General features: G+C 42.5%; 1 protein-coding gene across 2 annotated transcripts in view; it reads right to left on the minus strand.

Annotated features, from left to right (window-relative positions):
- Positions 1-25255, minus strand: part of ephb6 (eph receptor B6) — a 34324-nt gene that overhangs the window by 3917 nt on the left and 5152 nt on the right. For both annotated transcript variants that reach the window (XM_020092913.2, XM_020092914.2), the window contains exons 2-12: positions 20609-20673; positions 14808-15080; positions 12710-12879; positions 12328-12623; positions 3806-3961; positions 3197-3468; positions 2727-2808; positions 1903-2027; positions 1646-1808; positions 268-382; positions 117-172 (exon numbers count right to left, since the gene is read on the minus strand). In XM_020092913.2, coding sequence (XP_019948472.2) covers positions 117-172; positions 268-382; positions 1646-1808; positions 1903-2027; positions 2727-2808; positions 3197-3468; positions 3806-3961; positions 12328-12623; positions 12710-12879; positions 14808-15080; positions 20609-20673 — 1773 coding nt within the window. The remainder of the gene's footprint in view (positions 1-116; positions 173-267; positions 383-1645; positions 1809-1902; positions 2028-2726; positions 2809-3196; positions 3469-3805; positions 3962-12327; positions 12624-12709; positions 12880-14807; positions 15081-20608; positions 20674-25255) is intronic.

Here is a 25255-nt window from a genome sequence, read left to right on the forward strand (position 1 = left end):
ATAAGTAAAACAAATTATAATAAGCAGCCGTTTTTCACTTTAAAATAAATCATTCATTTGACTAAATTAAAATGATACAAAATTAAAATACATCAATTAAATATATCACCTCTCACCTCGGTTACTGATGTATCTCTGGAGTCTGTCGCTGTACGGGCTCTCCCTCCTCTTACTGTCACGTAGAGAAAAGGAAAGTGTGAACATGCACATTACTATTTAAAAACTCCACATCACACCTCCAATATTATGTGTGGATTAACCACTCACCTGCGAAACACCACCACAACCACAATCGCTGCCACAACCAGAAGAAATGCCGCCCCACCCATCACTGAGCCGACCAGCAGAGGAAGTCGATTCTGGATCTGCTGTGAATGTTCCTCTGGGGGGGAAGAAAGTGAAGTGGGGTTAGGGATCAAGAAGGTGATCAACTATGGAATCAAAGTGGTTAATAACGTTGTACTTTCCGATCTTTTCTATCAGGTGCTTTATATTTATGATTTATATTTTAATATCTGATTCCACCACTTTGCTTGTGCGTTAAATGGAGCGATGAGCTAGTTCAGACAGCCAACTCAAGCTGCAATGCCCTAATCATGTGATGTGGCTCAGTCTTGACAATCCTCTATCATGCACATCCTCCAAATTTTATTTAAATTGCAAAGATTTCCCATCTCTCCCTTTGCTTGTCTACGCCTCTGCTGCCCTGGATCAGCATCACTGTCTTCAGCTTCAGCCCCTCCACCACCCCAGCATCCACCTGTAGACACCCCAAAATGAAAATTCACCCATTGTCTTTGTGGCAGTAGATCATGCCACTCTAACATTTCACCTTACTTTATTTTATTAATAAAACAAAACTCACAAACTCTAACATAAAGGCAACTAGCCTCTCAGCTCTGTCTCCGTGATCAGTGTCCTGAGTGTCTGTCCTCTGTGCCTGTCTCCTTGAGAGGACCAATCAGCTAACGGCTCTCACCTGCACTGATTGATCCTGTGGTCCAGCTGTAGGTGCTCCCCAGCCACCTCCACAATCTCCTCTCCACTGTGCCGATGGAAGGGTGGGTGAAGTGTTTGAGTCCACAAAACAGTTTCAGGTGTAAACAGCATTGCAGCAAAATCCAATACAATTAAAGCACATGGTGACCACTTCGTCAGAAGTAAAAAAATAAATAAAATAAAAATACACACAATGCCTCCACACTGCTCTTGTGGTGTCATCCAAGTGTCCATAAGCCCTGGCATTCATATTCAACTCAAAACAAGGTCATTCACACCAGGTTTTTAGTCTAAATGTCAGTTGTGATCCGCGTGCGGACGCGTTTCCAGAGGAAGATATCTGAGGACATTAAGGCTAAAAACAGCATGTGAATGACGAAGTTTCGAGTCGAATTTCATTTGGCTGCAACGCTGTTTATCCTTGAAAATCCAAAAGTGTTTTGTGGACTCAACACTTCACCCACCTCTCCATCGGCATAGTGGTGAGTAGATAATGAGTGAATTTACATTTTTGGGTGAACTATCCCTTAAAAGTTATCATATAAGGTGATGAAGCTGAAGCCAAGACGCCAACTCTAACTGTGTTCTGCTGAGTTGTTTGAATTACAGTTTTACAGAAACCGACGTCACTGGTGTTCTCTCGTACCCAGAGGCAGCGTGGTGAAGTAGACGGTGTTGCTGTAGGGGCCGTAACCTCGTTCATTCCGAGCTCTGATCTGGAAGCCGTAGATGGACCCGGGAATCAGAGGGCTGATGGTCACAGTGTTGGTCTCACTGTACACAGTCATTGCACTGTCCACATCCGAGCCCTGAGGGACAAGGAGGAAAAACACTTGAGGATTCCAGTGCTGTGTTTTGTGTGCCTGCGTCTACTTTATACATGTGTTGTTTGAGTGAGCGCACCTTGTCATAGTATCTGAGTTGGTACTCCAGGATGTCTCCGTTGGGTCGGTCCGGCTGAGGCCACGATAGAGTGATGGAGTCTGGGGCTCGGCTTAGCTGGTGCATCATGGGAACTGTACTGGGAACTGTGGGGGACAACAGATGAAGATGTATGAGTTGGACTGAAGATTAAATTCCCTCTAAGTCATCCTACAACCTTTGAACATTAGTTTCTTTGGAGGGACCATGACCACATGGGGGCAGTGTCACTGAGTCTGTAGAGAATAGTTGGAGAGCAGGAAAGTGCAGTGGGAGTTTTTATGGAGCACCAAGCTGGATCTGGTTACAGAGACTATACTGGCTGGACCTGTTACAACTTTCCAGAATTCCATTCATTTAATCAATAAACTCTAAGAGCACATGCAAGAAAGAGCTGAGATCTTTTAGGTTCACTGGAAGCTCTAATCAATCTTGAGCAATTTCTTGGAAAATTGTATAATGGAACATTTTGCCCATGACAAGGCCACCTTCTCCTTTCCTCTCCTCTCCCGCCTTATCTATCTCTTTCTGTCTGTCTTTTTGTGTTCCCCATTTCTCATTTGTCCCTTTCCTCCACCACGGTGACCATAATGGGATCTGACAGGATATTGTAACCTCGAGCAACCTCCTGTCCCGAGAGCAGTGGCAGAAAAGATGGAGGAGACAGAGACAGAGAGAAAGAGAGGGAGAGATGGTAGAGGGGGAGAGAAACTCAAACACACACAGTTTATCTACACACACATCATCATCAGAGCATCTCTTCCTCTTTCATCCCCACTTTTTCATCATCTCCGTCCCGTCCTCACCTGACTGGCTCGTGGTGAAATTGATGCTGGCGTATCGAGCTGAAAAGGGACTCAAAGCGGACACCTCATTCATGGCTTGCACCTGTCGATAAGGAGAACACGCAGATGTGACATAAAAACGCTTACTTACTCTCATGACACGCTTCAGTGTTTGAGACATATCATAATAATGAATGAGAACTAAGCAATAACATAGTCTGTGAGTATTTGTTGATGTGGAACTTTGCAATAACACAGCAAAGAGGAACCGCTTCCTCTGTGGCCTGAGGAAAAGGTTTCATCCTCTTCAGAAATTTCTGGTAAAACAACTTTCACCTGCAGCATTGATTCAGTCTAAACATTTACTTGTAAACCAGTACAGCAGGCAGTTCAGGTTAAAACAGTTATTATTATAAAACAAACCATCATGGACAAATAGTATATTTATTTATATCAAAGTGTGTTTTGTGCCTCACAGTTTTCCACCGCACCTGTATGAGATAAGTGACTCTCGTCAGCAGGTTGTTGAGGGTGACCTTGGTTTGTTTCAGGTTGGTCTGGGAGGGGCTGAAAGTGACGCCCTCACCACACCAGGAGCATGACGCAGGGTTGGTGAAGGTGGGTGAGGGGCAGATGCGGCAAACCACCCCGTACCACACCTCGCTGCGGCCTCCCATTTCCGCTGGCGGGCGCCACCTGATGGACACCCCGCCGTCATCGCTCTCATACTCCCAGGACATAGAGTTGGGAGCAGAAGGAGGAGCTGAGGAGAAAAGCAAGAGATGGAGTGAATGGGAGAGATTTGACAAACTTACATGGAAGCATCTGCTACAATTACATAGAAATGAAAGAAGTAAAGTGAAAGTAATAGAGGAACTTAGACTTTGGCTGTGGAGCAGTTAAAGCTGAGTGGCCCCAGAAACTAAAATACATGAGAGGCTCCTCGGCTGGTGTAAGTCAATTTCAATTACGTTGTGATGAAAAAACAAAAAAGAATGCATTCATCTTGGTTCTCACAGTCGGAGTAAATGGCAAAGCAGGCCCCTCGAACACTTCAGAGAGAACAAACAGGCATAAACAAACAATCACACAAAGCTCACTTGTGCAGTCAGAAGAGTTGGCATCATTGGCTCCACGGTAAAAGCCGCTGCGACATTCGCACACACTCGATCCTTTCTGACTTGTTCTGCTGTTGGAGGGACACGTGGAGCAGGGAGCAGAGCCTGAGACGGACTTGAAGTAGCCTACAGGACAGGCTGCAGGGGGACAAGAGGAGACACAAGGATGCGCTTAACACACAATTTATAATCAATTGAATAAACTGATTGCTTCACAGTTGATTTTAGAAACAGCAGTTGACACAACAATCTTAACTCATGGTTCTCTATTTGTTTGTTCTGGATCTTTCTACTATAACACAGAGCCTTAATCTGTAGATGGAGTTTTCCTCAGTTGTCACAGAACTTTAGATGTAGATAACAGAAGTTCTGGGTCGAAAGCACGAGAATAATTGAGTAAGTGGAGCTTGAGATAAGATTGTCAACATGGGTTCAGTTTGGTTTCTGTGCACTGATTCATGAAGAGATGAAAAAATATTCCGAATAAATGAAGAGGAAATTTATCGAGGATGCCATTTAAAAGCGCAGTAGGTAAACAATATAATAACTGATATCATTTTTGTTACAATTCTTCATAAAATACATTTTGAGCTCTAGGAAACAGAATAAATCTTTTGATTCTCAGCTGGCTGAAGAGCAGAGGAACATTATGATCGTCTGGGCACAGCTCATGAGTCACAGGTTTAAAAAAACATCTTAACTCCCTGAAATGCAGAGTTTCTGATTTGTGCTGGTTTTTGGGGTTGGCTCTGTCTTAGACAAAATATCAAACAGGAGACAGAGTTTTTTTTCCGTAAAGCCTCGGTTTCAGTTGCCGTGTGGTTCAAAAGTTCATAGGAAACACAGCGGCCTGTTGTTTGTTGTTGGGTTTGACCAGCACGGTTATTTAAGTGTTTACAGAGGAAGTTGTTTCCGTTTGCAGAGAGCAGTCAAACCATAGAACGACCAAACTGACGCTGCATCTGTGTTTTGGGAAATACCCTAAATTGTTGTGTTGCAAAGAAATTAAACTAAAAATGAGGTCTGACACCACCCACATGTCCATATGTGATGGTACAGAACAAGTAGAATCAATATATATTATTTTTATATCAACAGCATGTTAACATGTTGGGTTAGGAAGCTTGTATGAAATGTGCAAAGCTTCCTCCAGTTAGCTTAGCTTAGCTCTATAAGTGGAAACAAAGGAAATGTTAGCCTGACCTATAATATGTGAGTTGTTTCTAATGTTTCAGGTTTTGTAAAACTTAAATTACATATAACAGAAAGGATGTCCTGAAATCAAGTGGTGCAATTCTTAAAAAAATTTAATTAGACTTTGCAGTATGCTACACAAAACTCTGGTAAGTTGAACAAATCAGGAACAACTTGACAATTAATGGTGATAAAGAAGTTTGTTCAAACTGAGGACTGTGACGTGACGAGTTAGAGAACACAGAGAAGCTGATAAACTCTGAATCAGCCGCTGAACAGCACAAAACTCCAGACACCCCCAAGTAAAGTGATACATCAGTGCTTCATGATGATCAGACCATTATCAACCACTTTCTGTGCCCCCTCCAGTAAAGTGACGGCAGACTGAGTGTGACCAAAATGTGTTACCAAAAATATCACACACACACACACACACACACACACACACACACACACACACACACACACACACACACACACACATTAAAGGCCATTTGAACCTGCAGGCTGTTATCCTGAACCAATGTTCTTTACAGTGGAAAATCTGTGAAATGCGCCAATTGTGAATGTCAGTAGCAGAACAGTCGAGCACGGAGGTCAAGGTGATACACACTTCACTTTCCGCGGCCACCTGCCAGAGCCTCGAGTGCTTGTCCTTAGCAAGAGAATGAGAATATTGAGAGTAAGCTGCCTCTGGGTTGGTCTCTCTGTGTGTGGGTGTCTTAGTGCTTAAAGCAGTGTCAAATAAAGGTTTCATTGTGTATGTGGATAAATGGCTGAACTGATCACACCTGAGAAGAACCCTCTCATCTGTATTTAAAGTCAGTGCTCTCAGAGTTAGAGGATGATGTCTTAAATCTGATCTGGTATACGTGTGCATGGATGCATGTGTGTGTGTGCAGTGTGGGAGTAAAATACTAGAAGGTAAGATGTGAAAGTGGGAAAAAAATACAGAGATAAAAGGCTTTTTGTGTTCTCACTTGTCTCCGAGAGCTGACTTTGCTTTCAAACAGGTGTGAAGAGGTGGAGAAGGAGAAAAAAAAAAGGGAGGAGAGAACATTGGGGGAGAATAAACTAGAAAAATGGGAGAGAGAAACATGAAGATGGAAGGCCCGGGACAGTTGGATGATGAACAGAGGGATTATGTAAATGAGTGCCAGATGATGGGTAAAAAAAAGAGCAAACAGGGAGGGATAGGTCGCAGGAGAGCAACATCAGAGGAAGAGAGGGAAATATCCACCTTCCTCCATCTTTTATATCCTGGCTGCACATTACCAGACGTGTTCTCTTACAGATCTGACACGAAACATGACTTTGCTACAAAGCCTCTTATGGCTTCTGTTATGAGCAACACAACTAACCCCCTCCTCCTATTCCCCAATCCTCACCCACCTTCCCCCCTGATTACAGCAGCCAATGAGCGCTCATCCGTCCATCCACTCCCCCCTCCCTTAACTCTATATTGCAGCAATGAAGTTCCATAGATAGTAAGGAGGGAGGGGGAGATATTGAGAACAGCGGAGTTAAAGATTTGCTGATAAAAATCAATAAGTATCTGCAGTATTGAGATTCCAGACACACCCGTCTGACCAATCCACAATCAATATCACTGTTTTTATAGCATCAAATAACTAATTTAAAACAGAATTATTGTGATTATTAAGACTTAAAATGCACACTACCTAAACTGACAGAAATAATCCCTGAGGTGTATTTGACAGTTTGACTTTTTAGTTTCTCTAATGTCCCAACTGCTAACATGGAGGGGTGGGGTAGATACTGCAGCCAGCCACTAGGGGGACAATTGCGATGTTTCACTTTAGTGCCGCTATCATGTCGTCTATTATAATCAGCCATCATTTACTATAATGACAGATCAAGGTGAGCTATGATTTTTGGATCTACTCAGAATTAGCACAGAAACTATTTCATACTCATTTTTTACTTTGATTTTTGAAATGATTTGTTAATCAATGGAAAATGACTGTTTTAAAAGTTGATTAACCATTTCTGTAATTGTAATGATTTTTAGGACGGCTTGTTTCTTGTTCCACAATTTGAGAAAAGTGTCTGCAGATAAAATGATGATAAAAGATTTTTGCAGACTCATTGACTGAAATCAAATAACTTTTATGTCTCAACAGGATGAAGTGTATGCCTTACAACAACTTATCTATTTTTTAGTTCATTCTGTACCTTTATGTTCTTAATTCCACATGATTTCGGTCAGTGTTTGTACAATTTGATTTGATGCTAAACTGTGGATTGTTGCTAAAATACAATGAAGATAAAGCTGAATCTCCTCTAATCCATTTATCTGGGGAGTTCATGGTAATGAAATTTACGAGTGATGGGAGGACACCAGATAGAAAGATAGACAGATAGATAGATAGATACTGATTCGAAAAGGAGATTAGTTTCATATAAACCAAATTGAAAAATGTTGTAAAAAGAAATAAAATAGTACAATTGGAAACATAAATTACTTTCCGAGAGGATAAACAGAAATACAAAAAAATTCAACAATGGGGTGAGTAATTTGAAGTTAACATAATATTTTGGTATGTAGATCACTGACCCAATTTCCCTCTTTCTCTCTTCCTCTCCCTCTTTCATGCACTCATTCCTTCTCTTTGCTTCCAGCGTAATCTCTCTCTCTCTCTCTCTCCCTCTCAGACACTCACATAAGCTCGTTCACAGATGCGACCACACAACAGGCGAGGTGGGTACACATGGGTCAAACTGTAAATGCCTTTTCCCTGTGCTCCTCCATTCCTTGTGCAACTCAGTGAAGCCTGGAAACAGACAGCCACTATGCATGTGCTCTAATATCATGTTTCCATGTGCGCTCACAAAGAACATATGTGACAGCAAATAATGCTTTGTTGGACGTCTTTACTCAGAGACAGATTTAGTGCACAGTACTAAATTTGACAGCATGTTTTAGACAAATACAAAACTCCTAAGTATAAAGATAGACCACAGCCTGAACATTGAATATAACAAGTTCACAAATGTTTAATGAGGAAACATCTGGACCATCAAGGATTTTCGTCATCCATGAAAAAAACAAATTGTTGTGTGGTCTAAAATAACTCCTCCGCCCACAATTAGGAGGTTACGTGAAGCAAATTATTCTAATTGTAATTGGAGGGGGTCATTTCATGTATATATTTAGGCTGTTTTCCTTTCACGTGGATGTTTGCTGGAGCAAGACCTCGACTCATTAAACTTAAGCGATTTCACAATTTTCAGTGTGCAGACTACTTCTCTTTATCCTCTGTAAGCTGCTTTGGTCCTGCACCTTCCCATCTGGGGGTCGACAAGCGCACTGTTCACCTTTTTTACAAAAATCTTGCCTCGTCAACATGTCGCCTGACAACGGATTAAAATCAAGCAGAGGCTGCCACAAGGACAATGAGATTATTACGTCCTCAGTATTGTTTCTGTGAATGTGGGACATGAAGGGAGTCAATTCAGCAATTACAGATAAATTATAGTTTTATTTTTAAGGCCGAAACAGACATTTATGAGTCAAAATAAGTAATTTAAATAAAGTAAATTTAAAAAAACAACAATCAGCTCTCTATTAACAATCAACTGTCTCAGTCAAAACAACAACAAAAGACCCATTTTGATGATGTCATGAAGTGTAGGATCATGAGTTGTTGTCTTCACTGCCATTGTCAGAGAACTTATAGCAAAGATGGACAAAGCCGCAGGTAAAGCAGATATGATGCAATTAAAAGGTGACAAAAATATAATGTCTGTTTGCTTTGGATAAATTGAGGATTTATCCAGGTTTGAACACTATACAAGTAACATTCAAATGTCTTGACCTTAACTGATGGATTTACAGAGAAATATGGATTTTTATTCCAAGAGGAAAAAAATTAAATAAATCCCTTGCTTTTTGGTGAACAGTGTCTTTTTAGAACCAGAGTGGAGTCATCCATGACACTTCAAACAATACCACACTTGCACTTTTTCTTCACTTCCTCCCCAAATGTTCTTGTTCTCCACCACGACGTGCCTCGGCCTAGTTAGCGGACGTGTCTGTGCTGAGAGTGAGCACTCTGGGTGACAAATCAGCGCAATCTGACAAGTCGAAGATTTCGCTGTCAGATCACAGTCACACGCCACAAAAAAAGAAGCCCAACATGGGTCCAAATGAACTCAAAGTCCGTTTTAAGCATTCTGCGATAATCCTTGTCCCAAATCCTCGACAGTGGCTTAATATTCGAAAAGAATCCAGCAGAAGGATGAGGCTCGTCTGAGGATGATGTACGGCCAGCTCGGACCAGCTCTGGGAGCCCACAAATAAAGAACTGTTTCATGTTCGGCTGAACAGGTGTAATTGTGTCTCATGCTCGGTCGTGTTTCTTCCCATGCTCTCGGCCTCTCCATCCCTCTTGTGCGATGCAAATGTCAAAGGAGAGAAACATGTTTCTCTTGTTTGGCAGGAAAATAAAATAACTGCCATGGTTGCGTGAGTCTGAATAGCTGCTGCTTGTCATCTGCCACGGCCCTTCACATTTTTCAAAAGACTGGAGATGATCACACAGAACCCAAATGTTCTTTTCGACTTGCTGGAGACGAACACCTTCATAAATAATTGAGTAATGATCTTTTAATGCCAGTCTGCCAAAATGCCGACTATGTCTTTGTAAGTGTTTGATGTTTCAGCCGTTTAAAAAAAATGTTTCATCCATCCAAGCTCTGCAGTGTTGTTATGGCATTACGGACTTGCAACAAAAATCAGGCATCACACATGAGGTAGATTAACAAGCGACTTTGAAGTTTTTCTCACCAGTCTTGTAATTTGTAATGATTCATTTTCACTTCAAACACATAAAAAGTGGATCATTAGAGGTCTGACACAGTGGAAGAAATATTCTGTGTAAAAAAAAAAAAAGGCAGGAGAAAGTTACTGCATGTTTTAAAGACCCTGACCGACTCATTATATTCACTATTTGCAAACTTTGTGCTTTTATCAAATGACCTTTATGCTTAATTCAAACAAGAACAAAATGTACGATTGATACCAGCAAGGAAAGTTCGGCTACTGTTAATAATCCTTGACGACTGCATCGCCAGCTAACCATCTGCCTCCTTTCTAAATAATCCCAGGGAGCCGGGGAGGACAACAATGTAATGATGCCAATCCAAATCATTAGTCAGTGGAGTGATCAACAAAACATAATCAAATGAGGGTCAGAACAAAAAGCCGGAGCAGCATGGGCAGAAACGTGTTAGATCATTCATAGACAGTCAGCGCAGGCCTTTGCTGCGGCAGCTGAGCAGAACCGAGGGGTGATTTGTCAGAAAATATCAATCAAGTGCGGACAAACACAAAGTGCAGATCGAGTGCAGATGTAAAAGCAAAAGAGCATGAACACATTTCACAGATGACTTGGCAGAATTAGAGGACTAATTGTCCTGGAGTTAGTTAGACTTTGAGGGCCCCCATGTGAGGGAACTGAGCTATTATGTCCATTGAAATTCCTGTCGGACCACAGAGTTGTACTGTAATTCTGGCTTTTACAGCCCTGAGACGTGTGTGGACGGATTAAAGCGCAACATCAGCATCACAGAGAGATACTCGAAGATTTATGCACAAAAAAAATCCTGTGCTCATCCTCTCTTTTCCCTTCACACCATCAGAATTTTTTGCCCGCTCAGTTCTTTAAGTCATTAACTTGCATCCTCCTATCTTTCACTCTCCCTGCATCTCTCCCTATTTCCCTCCACTCACCCCCCTCTCCCCCTGCGGTTTCTGTCACTTGTTCACAGACGAGTGGCCATTACATCGCCATGACCTAAATGTGTCACATCCCTCGCACTACTGCTCTCTCGCTCTCTTCCTCTTTCCCTCCTCCTGCTCTCTCCATATATCCCTTCCTGTCCGTCTGGACATCTTTCAAATATTTTTTCCCATGTTTTTCCCCCTCTTACACCCACTTTAAGAGGTGCGAACGCTTTTGACCATGTTTGCAATTGCTGACCTTAGTATCTGTTTGGCTCTCAGCTGTGCCCTTTTTATATTGATATTCCCCTCCTCTCCTCTCCTCTCCTCTCCTGTCCTCTCCTCTCCGCTACAATCTCCTTGTATTTCCTGAAAATATTTCTACATTGATGGCTGACAAACCGTGCAAAGCTACATCACTACAGATGCATTACATGGATGAGACGCAATAGCTCTGCTTCTCGTCCCATCCAGACCTGACCTGCCCGCCCTGTCCTCACATGTAACACACGGTGGTGAATCGGAGTGACAGCAGCTCCTTTAACTATCGATCCAGACACTGCGTATCACATGAAATGCCAAGAGGAGAACTGACAGAAAGTCAAGATTGGCCAGATAAAATACTGATTCTTGTACATCTTGGTTCTTGTGAATTCTCCTGAACAGATTCACTTACACTCAAAGGGTGAATTCACTAGTCAAAGTCAGTTATCAGGTAATGGTAAGTATCAGGGCTGTCCCACTTTAATTTGAAAGTTTAGCTACTGTTCAAACATGGAAATAAAAATCTATGATGACCTGCACACAAATAAAACTACAGACAGTTTATTCACTAAATGCACCATCCACCAGAACCACTGCAGATGTAGTTGTATAAGAAAATTTGCTGTTGCTGTTCTCCCAGCTAATGCTAAAGAGATAAAATAATTAACCGTGACTATCTGAGCAGTAATGTAAGAAAGGATTTGACCATAGTTGGAAAACTTCTGCTGCTGAAACCGTTTTGATCAATTTTTAAACATTCCTGGGGTTTTTTCATCCATCTCCCACAAAGCCCCTTAAAGGGATAGAATTTAGATAGAATTTAGGAGAGAACTTGTTTTTAGCCTGAAAGGGCTAGTTCCATTAGCGGACATTTAGGCTAAAAACATGGTGTAAACGCCGTTTCGAGTCAAATGTTAATGTTGGGGCTTACTGACACTTGGATGACACCACAGGAACAGTAGGCTTTTTTTTTTTTTTATGTTTGGAGAAGTGGTCGCCAGTTACTTCAATTGTATTTGATTTGGCTGCAACACTGTTTATACCCCTGAACCTCCAAAAATGTTTTGTGAACAGTTCACCCACCCCTCCATTGGCATAGTGGTTCATTTTTCAATGAACTATCCCTTTAACATTATGGAAGAGCAATATGAAACTGGGGATCTCTTAAAACCATCAGCACAAAGCAGATTCACTGCAGTTGTGCTGTGTTTAACATAAAAAAATATATTTTTTGCAGAGATTGTCAGACTCATCCCTGTGGGAGTCAACTTGATCTGTGCACTGTGAGACTCAGACTCACCCAAGCAGGCGGATCCATTGAGGTTTGGCTCGAATCCTCCGTCACAGACACACCCTCCTACAGGTACCATCCATTCTCCCTCAGCATTGCAGTGCATGCGAGGGGCCGTGCCTCCCTGTGCTTTACTGTTGGGGACACAAGTCCCGCTCACAGGCACCAAGGCTGTGGGCTCTGCCCCCGAGGGAGTCGCCGGGTAGGACGCCAAGTAGAGGCTGGTGGCTGGACAACGCCGGTAGAAGATGGACACCCCCATGAGGGAAACACAAGCTCCACTGTCAACAATAGCCAGGACAAATCTGCAACATGTGTCAGGCGTTAAGATGAGAACAGTGAGGACATTCATAAAGCATGAGCAACAAAGTGTAGTTCAGTTGGCAGTTACCCGTTGCGTGTGAGAGGGGCAAAGCTCCGTGTCTTGATGTTGATTCGACTGTATCTGTTCGGTTGGTACTGGTGAGGGGAACTGGGCTCCACCTTGGAGAAACTCTTATCTGCTGCAATGGTGTCGATTTTCACCCAACCCTCCCTGGTATCCTTCTCTTTGCTGGACGGCTGCAGCGAGGACAGAGCGAAAGAGTCAGTGGAGGTAAAGATCAGTGGTGAACAGAAAACAAAACTGCACAGAGAGCATGTGTGGTCGACTAGTACGCTTTGGAAATGTGCATATTAGAATAGCAAAGTAGTTATGATAGGGAGGGAACGGATGAGAAGAAAGACCAGCTTGAGTTTGTGCTGTGTTCTCTCCCAGGCACACATGAGACAGTTAAGTGAGGAGGGTAAATGTTTACTCAGATATGCCGTCTGAAGGTCCCAGTGGGGGATCCTGCTCCAGTCCCTGCACAGACTCACAGCACTGCATTGCTTTGTGCTCTTCTGTGACTCTCCTTTGATTCCTCATCAGGCTTTGATTTGCATATTTAAAAAGCATCTCACTTCCCTAAGGATAAATGCATTCATCTGTACAAATAACACTGCACCCTCCCCGCTGTGACTGCAACAGCATATGGAGCTCGGGTAGTTTAGCCCCACCGCAACACACAAACATGCAAAACTAAACACAGATATCAAAATTTCATCTTACAACAGCACGTCAGTCACTGGAAAAATACGTTTACTGCTTCACTGACATCAGAGAATTTCCTGTAGTGAGTGTAAAATGGCCACTGTTGTTTGTTTTATGTTCTAAAGATGTAATTAGCGGGACTCAAGTGACATTTCTGGAAACCACAGTGGCGCTTATTTGCATTTTGTAAACCGTAGCATGTGCTTCACACCAGCGTGGTCTGAGGAGGCCGTCAATCTCAGCAGCTTTTCTTGGCAAGTGCAACAATAATCGAGGTGATTACACAATTACTTCCTTGTCATGGGATGATGAGCGCTTTTGCTGTTTTGGTGCAACAGCAATTAAATTTTCATTTTTTTAGTGATTCTGTCTGAAGGTTGTTTGTTTTCAGCAGTGATGAAAAACAGCTGGAAAGAAATGGAGGAAATGCTCCCTGCTGAATCAAGTTTAGTTTGATTAGTATGAACCATAATCAGAGACAAGTTGCTGAACATTATATATTATAATCAGTCTGATTTAGAGGCTGAGACGTTGTTACAGACAAAACACACAACAAAGGTTATTAAGTAATTGCTGTTTGTGTGATTATTTCACTTACTATCCAACAAATTAATTAAATTGTATGTTTCTGAAATGTCTAAAATAAAAGAAATATATAAAATACTTCAGTGCAACATCTAAAGATTTGTGTCAGTTTATGTAAAACTTAGTTAAAAAGCTACTAAACATTTTAATTTAGTGATATATCAATCGAATAAATGCTTGTTACTCTATAACATGGCTGGTGGACTTTTGGACGTCTAAGGCTTTACCCCCCCATGTTCAATAATAGATGCAGTTTTTAGTTTTTAGTGTCCCGGTCTGAAGGAAGAGTGGTTTGCATAATTGCAAATTGGGGCCTGTTTTGCCACAATGTTATGAATTCAAGTTCTCGGTCAGAACTTTTCATTAAAATATTTCTAGTTTCCAAAGTGTCAGGTCAGATAAATGTTACACATAATTCATATTACTTCTACTAAAACAGCCACATGTTTTAATTGACTTATTTATACATTTAGTAAATATAAACCTTATGTAAAACATAGCAGCTGGACTTTTGACCATCAAGGCTGCAGGCACACGATCATGAATATTTCCACTTTTAACTATTAGCCTTCCTGTCAGATATGTTAATTTATTTGAATAGTTATATATAGAAATAATCAGGAATGTTTTATCGTAATCTAATGTTGGAAATCAAACTTCAAAAAGCTAAAACAAAAATGGTGGGACTACATAGCTAAAAGAAAATGAAAAAACTTTATATAATAATCAGAACTAATCAGTTCTTGTTCTTCCAAATAACGTGTATTGCATATAAAATACAACAATGAGTATATAATAAATATATAATGGTCATGTTGTTCTTCTGCCTCACCTCAGCCGCCCAGGTCCTCTCCAGCTCCCTCTGGGAGTCGGCCTGTTTGAAGTACAGGGTGAGTGTCTCTCTGCAGGTGGGTGATGGTGATCGCAGACTGCCGCAGTCACGCACCGAGAAACGCAATGTGACAAACACCCGTGGAGCCGAGTGGCGGTACAGGAAAGGTGTAGCCAACCAGTTGTCCTGCTGACGGGGGTTTTGGTTGACATTACAGACCTCAAAGGTCCGTATGAGCTTCCCCCGGTCATCAAGGACACTGACCTCGTCCCACTGAGAGAGACAGAAAAAACTTTATGAGCTTGTGTAAACTCAACATAGTAAAAGAGAGATGTGACACAAAGCAGGGCGCTCAAGAGTCCCCCTGTGTAAACTGTGGTAGAAACCCTGCTACGTTTAATGAACAGGATGAATCTTGGTTTATATGTCACAAGGTAAATATTTAAGGTATTTCCGGTGCAGCAGACATGTGGGTTTTCTCCTTAACTAGGATCTCACACAGCTGTTTGACATCTTCATCCTTTGTGAGAATTGTATAACAGAGCATTTGCTTTGTTCGGATATAGCACACACTGGTATTGAATCCAAAAGTTGTTCTTCACTGCAGTGATGTAGGTCATCTCCATGTCCTCTGTGTACTCCATGATAGATTTTCCATTGTCTAATTATCAGTGATTATGAAACCAGCAGTTAAATAAACCACTTGAACCTTTCAATTAGAACAAAACAAGCGATGCAGCTCAAACTGTAATAAAATAGAAAAAAAAAAAAAAAAAATTCTACTTTTCTACTTTACTGATGAGTATCTGGCCAAGTATTTGTGTTTCTTCTATCCAAATATATACCAGGATCCTGAACCTGAGTGTGGCCCATATATAGCAATGCTAGTTTCAAATTCATTCTCGATTTTGGCTGACGGCCAGTGAGGTCATCTGTGTGTGTGCCAAAATTGGTTTGGATGAGGATTCACTGAAGTCACTGGGATGGGTCGCTTCGGAATGAGATATTTTTTAAACAACATTTCGGGGCAATCCACTAAGTTGTTGCAGTGCACCAAATAATTAAGATTCATCCTCTGGGGGCCATGACTGTCAGGGGAATACATCCAAAATCTACTTTGGTATCAAGTGCAAAACTGAAAAAACTAATCAAGACTGAGCCAGAGCTAAACCTCAGAAATCATCTGTCCTGATTGTACTGGTTAATACACAGGGTGCAATGACAATGGTTTTCAAGAAACAATTTCTTAATTGGAAAACACTTCTAAAGGAAACTGTTCACAATGTTTCAAAGAGATATGTCGACACTGAATTTCAAAGATAACATAGAAAATTCAGTTTCTATCAACTCACTGATAAAGGATGGGGGGGGGGGCAAAAAAAAATCATCATTTCAAACTGAACTTAATCAAAAACTGTTTCCAAGGCCAAACATGACAAGAGGTAAGAGAGCAGCAGGATTCAGACAATGAAAAACAAAACTTACAAATATGATGTTGGTATTTTTTTGTTTTATATGTTAATATACAATCATAAAATATTATGCATGTCTTGCATAGGTTGTACATTTTGCATGTGTATCATTACTCTTGAGTGACAGGTGGAAAACAAGCAGTTTTTTTCATAATTTGACGAATCTGAATACTTGTGGCTGCACCAATAGAAATGGTCATGAGTTGTATCTTTGAGAAAAACGAGCAGCACAGACACCTGGTTCTGAATGAGACTGTCAGATGAGTCAAAATGTAAATGTAGGCTCAGGATTTAGTTTCACCAATTATACAGTACAGTGCCTCCGAGGATGAAAAGACTCTGCTTTAAGCCTGTGTAGCTCTGAGTGACAAGCAGACCCTTTTCTGTTGTAACACAGAGGAATTATGTATTAGGCCTCATCATCATTATTCTCCCTGCAACAAAGGCAAGAGGACAAAAGGTCCTGACATCCTATCAGGGCGCATTTGGCATGTGTGTGAGTTTCTGTGTTTGTGCATGTTAATGTATCTCTGCGTGCTCACGTCTCTGTCTGTCTGTTGTTCTGACAGCCAGCGCGAACAAAGATCTTTGTGGCATCACACATGAGAGAGTGCATTCGTATTTGGTCCAATTGGAATAATGATAAGATCAGTGAGCAGATAGAAAAAGTCTGAGGTGCTGTCAGTCTAATGGAGTGAGAGGACAGTTCTCTCTCTCTCTCTCTCTCTCTCTCTCTCTCTCTCTCTCTCTCTCTCTCCAGGCTGTGATTCACCCTCTGTCAGGCTTGGGAATGAGGGAAATCGGACGGAGGGGACAACAGAGAGCACATGGTGGGGTGGAGCGATGCAGATGGAGACCAGGGAGAGGGAAAATTGGGCAACCCGTGCACGGAGAGAGTGCACGTGAGTGTATATTTTTGTGTGACAGAGTCAGGTGGTTGCAGCAATGACCATGTTGGAAAAAAGAAGGTTGTCGCTGGTGTCTGTGTGTGACACACCATGAAATCTGCTCCTACCTTTATGGGGGAAAAAAACACAGTTGTTTTCTGACCCCAAACTATGAACCCCCTTCCACCACTGCCGCCGCCTCCTCCCCTCCCTCTCCCTTTCCTATTTTTCCTTGTCTTGTGGTCTCCCTCCCTCATGGAGAAAGAAAGAAGAAAAGCGGGGCAGATTGAGGAGGAGGGGTGGATGAAGCGTTGGAAAGAGAGAGGGAAAAAAAAATAGGGACGACTCATTGTGATTTAATTTGAACCGAAATGCCAGAGACCCACGCAATCTCATGTGATAGAGGACAGGGTGTTGTGTATAAGTTTGGCCTCTCCTTCACTTTCTTGTTTTCCTGCAGTTTTCCACATGGTTCTTGTTTTTTAATTCCCATTTTCCACTGCGGCCATTTTGGCCTGAAATTGTAAACACTGTTTTTACAAATCACATTGATCAAGGTTCTGTTGTATTTGGGTACGAAACCTTAATGTCAAGAAACACGTGTTTACCTTCTATATCAGGTCAAAATGGCTGCCTTGAAAAGGGTTAATTGTCCATGTCTTGTTTGAAACCGATTTCCCTCCAGGACAAATAAAGTTGTGCAGCACTTTCTTCATCATCCTCAAACACAAGTCTGCTGGATTCAGTATCTTGCCCAAGCACACTTCAGCACAAGGAATGTGGGAGACTGAAATGGAACCGCTCACCTTCGTTCTCATTTATCTGGATGTTCTGCTCTTTACCTCCTGAGCCACGGCCACCCTTAACCAGATCGTCCGTTCACTGCGACCACACTATGGTTAAGCTTGCGGTTACTGAGTTCATGCTTCCTTGTGTGTAGCTATTGCTTGTCTGGACTCCAGGTTCAACATCACCTTCTCGTGTGTATCCTGTGTCGCCCAGATCTTCGTCATGACTACAAGCAGCCTGAGATATGATCCCCTAGCCTGCTGCGAATTCATCCACTCATCCGTCTGACCCAGACCTCTGATCTGCTGCCTGACCAACTCACCAGGAAACTAAGCCCAGGCCGAACTCCCCTCTCAGCTGCCCGCTGCGATCCCTGCCTCGAGCCACATGCTTCTTATGATCAACAACAAACAGCCTTTTTATAATTAAACAACTTCTGCCTTTGAGTCCAACACGAAGATTTATTAGAAATGTAAGACACGGAAGTGGAAGGACCATAGACACAACTGTAGAGCGGAGAAAGGCGCACATGGAACATATGTGTGCACACACTCTGATGTGTGAACACACAATGGAGGTACAAAGACTGGTGAAAAAACAGGAGACAAAAAAGGCAAAGTCTACAGTAAGAAGTGGGAAGTCTCTGCTGGTTTGACACTGAGAGGAGATGAGGGGCAGACTGGAGATTGAGTTGGGGGATGAAAGAAAGAATTTGAGGCGGAGACCCAGTGGCTCTGGGACTGTGAAGGGCAAAAGGGAGGTTAGGATTAAAAGATGGAGTAAGAAAGACAGAGACAAAGACGGTTGTCAGTACATTCAAAAGAATTGAGAGACGGTAAGAGGGCAAGGAGAAGCAGGAGGAGAGCGCAGCAAAGAATATCCCCAACAAGCCGCAAGCAAAATAAAAGATGTGAGGAGAATTGTCGGGATAGGGTTAAAAAAAGAACACACACACACACACACACACACACACACACACACAACCTCCCTCCCTCCCCCCCCTCTTGATCTGTCTTTCTACTTTTCTCAGCTTGATGCCCCAGGTCAAATAACCATATCTCCATCTCAGAAGCACTTCTCATCCAGGGACCATAAAGGAAAAAAGGGCCGCTTGACTGGCTCTCTCTCTCTCTTTTTCTCTCTCTCTCTCTCTCTCAAACACACACCACACACACACACACACATCCCTCACTTCCTCACGCATGTCCCCCTATTAGCATGGTTCACAGACTCCTCACACACATGCGGCCCTAATTAATCCAACATCATGTACAATTATGGTTCGACACTGGAGGCCAGACTGAGGTGATAATGACAGTGCGTAAAGCTGTGGTTAAGTGTAAGGTGATATAAAAGACTTGATGTGAGTGTGCATGTCTGCCAGATGTGGTTAGAGACTACTGTACGTCTACATTTTTCACCACCATTTGAAATTCTGATGGTATATATACGGGAGCTGCTCAGATCTAAAACACGCATGAAAGTAGTGTTGACGGAGTGAGTGTTTACATTTTCATGCGACATATGATGCTCTAAATTTATAAATCAGATGTCCGAACATATTGTCCATATAAGGAGAGAGGCTCAGGATAATATTGTTTCGGGTAATTGGCAGAGGAATTTCCTCCACGGTAACGAGAACGGATTCTGCTACATGTAATGTCCCACAGTTTCTCACATGTAGTTTGACTGATTATTTCAGAGATGATGACAATGAAGACGACGTATGAGTGTAATTATGAGCCATATTAGAGTTGAGCCACAATCACTCACAGATGAATGAATTTAACTGACCCGGGAGCTGACCCTGGCAAAGTCACGCAAGTACACACACACATGCACGCACACACGCGCACACGTAACCCCCGCACACACGTATTCACAGCTCAATGCCAAGCGACAACCTTACATAAAGAGCAGCTCAAGAATGGCAGATCTACAGTTCAATCACCACATTCATTTCCACGCTGTTGCCCACCCGCTAAAAGCTCCACCGATCAATGTCTAATGCTAGCAACTCTGCAAGATAGTGACACTGACTTTAACCAATCACAACACATTAAGATTTGTAGCTCTGTTCTACTCTTGGAGCACTTCTATGTCGGAGGGTTGGTTCTCATTCAGGAATGCAGTTGAATGTTTTCTTACATCTTCTGACATTTTAAAGACCAAATGATTTACCAGTTAAGCAAGAAAATAACATATTCAATAATTAACACATCATCATCTACAGGCCAGTTCCAAAGAAAATCATTAGTAACCAGGACCATTTCTATTTTTAAAAATGTGTAATGTATAATTATGTCTTTTCACTCATTAAATGTACAAAACTTCGGCCACTAGGGAGCAACTGGCAATGATGATCCATACGAGTGACCCACACAAACCACCGACTGGCTAAGTGGCTAACTAGCTAGCAGTGTGTTTTTAAAAAGCAACCAAAATAAATGTCCAGTTACCTTCATTAAAATTTGGGATTTTGATCATTGTTGGAAACATTTTGGAAAATGCAAGTACACAAGTTAACAACACATAAACAACATAGATGTATTTGTTTTTAAACATGAATCAAGAATGATCACAAATCATATCTTTGAACACTGCAAACAATGTGATTACAACGAGCCCACTGACAGTCCATTCTGTTACTTACCCCTGTGTCTGGATAGGTGGTCCAGCCCAGCTCTGAGGTAGACTCTGTTGTGTCCAGCAGCATCACTGAAGTGAGAGGAAGCAGAGACAAAGACGACATATAAGAACGCAGAAAAACACAATGTACAGTATTTAAATGGTCTCCAGAGATCACTGCTCAAGAGTAAAATCTTAAAGAGTTTGTTATCATGAGTTCTCTCAAAGACTGAAAACCCCAGACTGTGTGATTCTGAGACACCTTTAAGAAAAATGTACTTAAACTTTGTAGTAATATATTCAAGATTAGTCTTTTTCTTTGTATCAAAAACCACAAGTAGTTGGAAGCTTTTGCTGGTGGAACAGGTCCAATATTCATCCTCATCTCTCTTTGATTTTTTCCTCCATGCAATAAAATCAGGGAGGGATCCAGCTGTGTGCATCTGTCAAACCAGATAACCGATCCTGAGTAATGATGCATTTTGGCACAATGTTCTGGTGTTTAAAAAATTAAACCGATTGACCTGATGGAGCACCGTGATTAAAGGTCAAATTTTCCAACTTTAAAAGGCCATAACAGTTACTGTCACATCCTGTTGAAACTTAGCGAGCTGATGCTTCTCCAACCTTGGTCAAAGGGGAACCTTTATCATTTTGAGGGCGTTGATACGCTCAGTGTTGGTTTCTTGTTTGAAACCAGGTTTAACAGGCATTTGATCATTTACCCTCATCAGGAATCAAAAGCGTGAGATTAGCGCATGACTTTCATGTTGGAGGGTATTTTCACATAATTTGCTTTTAGTGCTTGATAAAGGAAGCTGGCAAAGAAATCACACGCACAACGTGATGTTAATGTTGAGTGCTGTGTGCTGACACATGGCAGCTTCCCACACAAAACTGAAAACCTCACATCTTCCATTAGTGTTTCAAAACCATGTTGGCTACTGTTGCTCCAGTCTGCCACAGTCTGCACTCACTGATTGAACACAGGCCAAAAGTTGTTGTGCGCACAGAGGTGGCAAAAACGTTCAGGTTTTGGACGCTCACACAGACAGAGATAATGGAGAAAAATGCACAGTGTCTTACTTTGTCATGCACAACACTGATCACATAGACGCACACACGCACACACACACAAACAGACACACACACACACACACACACTAAGCATTGTGTGCAGGCAGCAGCCATCCACCTCTGTTTACGAATAAATAATTCTCCTCATTGGTGTCATACAATTTTTATGCTTTTCGTTTCCATTTCATGTCACACAATCGTTCACCAGAGAAAAGAAGGCTCTCTATCTCCTCTTCTCTTTTCTGACAACCAGACAAAGAGCGACTGAAAAATGTTAACCACACAATCATCACAGTGACAGAATGAGATTTCAAAAGGTACACACGTCTCACCAAACATCAGTGACTCACTGATACAGCACCCTATTTCTCAGGTGTACACACACACACACACACACACACACACACACACACACACACACAGGTGTACTTCTATTTTAGTGAGGACACTCATTGGCATAATGCATTTGCCAGCCCCTTACCCTAACCTTAACCATCACAACTAAATGCCCAACACTAACCATAACCTAAACCTAAGTCTAACCCCCCAAAACAAGCCTCAACCCTCAAACCCCTCATTGAAAAAGTGAGGATGGGCCAAAATGTCGTCACTCTTTAAAGGTCTCTATGCTGAAAATGGTCCTCATAAATATGTGAGAACAAGCACACACACGCGCACACACACACTCATATTCATAATAAATCAAACGAATAATAAGAAAATTGTCTCATCCGTGGTTTATGACATGCATCCCTCCATCGCTCTGTTCTCTGACTGAGCTGTAAACAGATTTTTGTTTTTAGGATTAGACTCACAGATGGAGACCCCGCAAATCTGTCCTGCAATCCTTCATTTACCCCCCCCCACACACACACACACACACACACACACGCAGTCTCTCTCTTTTCACCCACTAGCTTGTTTTTATGCAAGTCTCACTAAATTCACACATGTTCTGTGGAACGTGCTCCAGGATTCGGAATGATATGAATCATATCAAGAAGAAGAATACAAATGGACTGTGACAGTGGGGGAATATGTGCAGCCACAGGCATCAGAATAAATGCTTTTTAGTGCAACGTTTGTCTGGACAGCTTGGCAGAGCCGATCAGGAGAAAATCAGCTACAGGGAGAAGACTAAATCCCCCAGGCCAGGAATTTTGAAGCCTTTGAGAGGAATGACGATTTTACTTTGCTGACGCACCTTTTCTGCTTTGTTTTATGATGCTGCTGAAGGAAGACGGATGTTGTACTGTGCGCTTTCTCAAGCTCAGTGTGGTGACATAAAAAACGACCCATAGATTAGCTTCCGTCTCCCATCGAGAATCAACCCTCACTTCTAAATGGTCATTATATGTATACGTTGAAACATGCATGATGTTTGAAATGCACGCATTCAAACATCATGCATTCTGACCTCATTAAGCACCTTCATGTTTATATCAAAACACAAACACAAATACACAAATGCAGCAAATGTGTCATTCCAAATTCAATTAACCCTCTGCTTCGGGGCAGAGTCACGCATGAATAATATATAGCAAACTATTTTGACATTAATATTAATGCCTCTACTATTTAGCTTCTCGTCGCGGGGCCTCAGGGACCACAGGTCCTCACGTCACCTCCGATCTTTGCAGGGAAAACCTGTACATGAGGATTACATGCAGGGCTGTTCAAGGAGCTTATGTCTTATTGCGTGACATTAGCATTTTGAATAATTTACCATGACATCTTAAGATAAGCGGTGAGTGCTGTGTTGCACACACCTTCCAAGTATTATCTTGAGCTGAGGCATCATGACTGGATCTTGTGTGTGAGAAGGCATCAAACAAAAGAGGGCAACATTAGCTAGCGATTCCACTTGGCAGTAAAAGCTCCTTTATTTAACTCTCAGACAACCCCTCCATGTGCACAGAGCGCTGCAGCATCTCTGCTATTGGTCCATCCGAGGAGACAAGACACTCAAAGTTTGTCCCCGACAGTTTTGAGAAGTGCTGAGTCTGCAATCTGGACCTGAGTGCTGCTTTAATGCATGGCGGTCTCTCACGTCCTCCTGCTCCACTCTCATCTTCCACTCACTTTACTCAATAGGCTACCTTTCTCCCCCCCTTTCTTTCTACCTCCATCTTGTCCCTTGTCCTTCTCATCTGGTCCCTCTCTGCATGTGTGTATTATTCATCTAAAAAGTGACAGCAGGGTCGGCATCTCTGTACGTTAAATAAGAAGATAGTCTCTGCTCCATTATTGATGCCGGATCTGCTGTTTGTTTGGGAAGAGCTTTGATGAAGAGAAAGACGGGAAGACAACAGAAAAGAGAAAGGGTTATGAAACTGGAATCAGAGGAGGATGAAGGGATTGAGTTTGTGCGTACTGATCTCCCCTCTCTATCTGTGCAGTGTGGGTGTAAATGCACTTGTGTGTTGTGGCGAGGTGGCCTGCATTAGTTCATGACAGTCCCCTCTGGAGTGTTCACTTCAGCTGAGTGACCCTCTTTCCGCTCTCTACGTTCATTTCTCTTTGCCCAACACTCCTCTTTTCCCCTCACTGTGTGGCCATGCATGCACTGACACTCTCCAAGCGCTAAGAGTAGTGCTGTTGTTCATGTCACGCCTGTTTGACGGCAGATGTATGCTACATTACTGCTCACTTTCCGGGCAATAGGAACACCAGGCTCACTACCCCCAACAAAGAATGAAGGTGTTAACATTAGTGTAGGCTAGAGGGATGTGGGTGTGCGTGTGTGTGCATGTGGGTGTGTGTGTGTGTCTGTAATGTGCCTTAACACCAAAGTAAATGCACCTGCAGAGAATACACAAAGTCCCTGAGCTCACATGTAACATGTCACACACACACAAACACACATTTTCACAAAAAAAATAAAAAAAATTCCCACAGTTGCCTGCGAGCATGCTGAGCAGCGGTCAGGTCGTATTTTGTCTTTTGTCCACTCATCCACCCATCTCCACCCATTCTTTATACGCTCCAGATGCTCCCACCCACAGACAGTCAGTCAAGGACGTGGCCTACACCAAACCATCATTACAAACAACCACAGCGAGAGAGTGATACGCCGAGACAGAGCCGGAGCGAGAGGAGGAGTGAGGGAGGATGGGGGATTAACGCGATTCCAGAAATAAGCATGCACATGTCAGAGGGAGTTATCAAAAAGTTTGTGGCGGTTGAGCTGAATGAAAGTGCAGCTGCAGCAAACAGCACTTAAGCCAGGTTAGATGACAGAGCGAGGCCCGCGATGATTTGCAGAGCACGCAGCAACAGGCACAGGTGGGAGGACCTTTCATGAGAGCTCACCCTGTTACTTGAACACTTTTGCAAAGGTTACATGGCTGTGGGTGACTGCATCTTGAAGGGGGAGTTCTGCATTTTGTGGGAAATGTGCATATTTGCTTTGCCAAGACCGAGGCAAAGTGAGTTTGCATGACTTCTTGTGTGACCTGGTAGGAAGTCTGAAATGTTTATAGCTGGTCCGAACGGCTGCACTTGAAGCCGGGGGGGAATATCCGTCCCTCATAAACAACAGGGAGACACAACATTGTTTAAATATAGACAGTACACTTTTTCAGACAGTGTTTCC

Source organism: Paralichthys olivaceus, chromosome 13, assembly GCF_024713975.1.
Source record: "Paralichthys olivaceus isolate ysfri-2021 chromosome 13, ASM2471397v2, whole genome shotgun sequence".
NCBI classification, from domain to species: Eukaryota; Metazoa; Chordata; class Actinopteri; order Pleuronectiformes; family Paralichthyidae; genus Paralichthys; species Paralichthys olivaceus.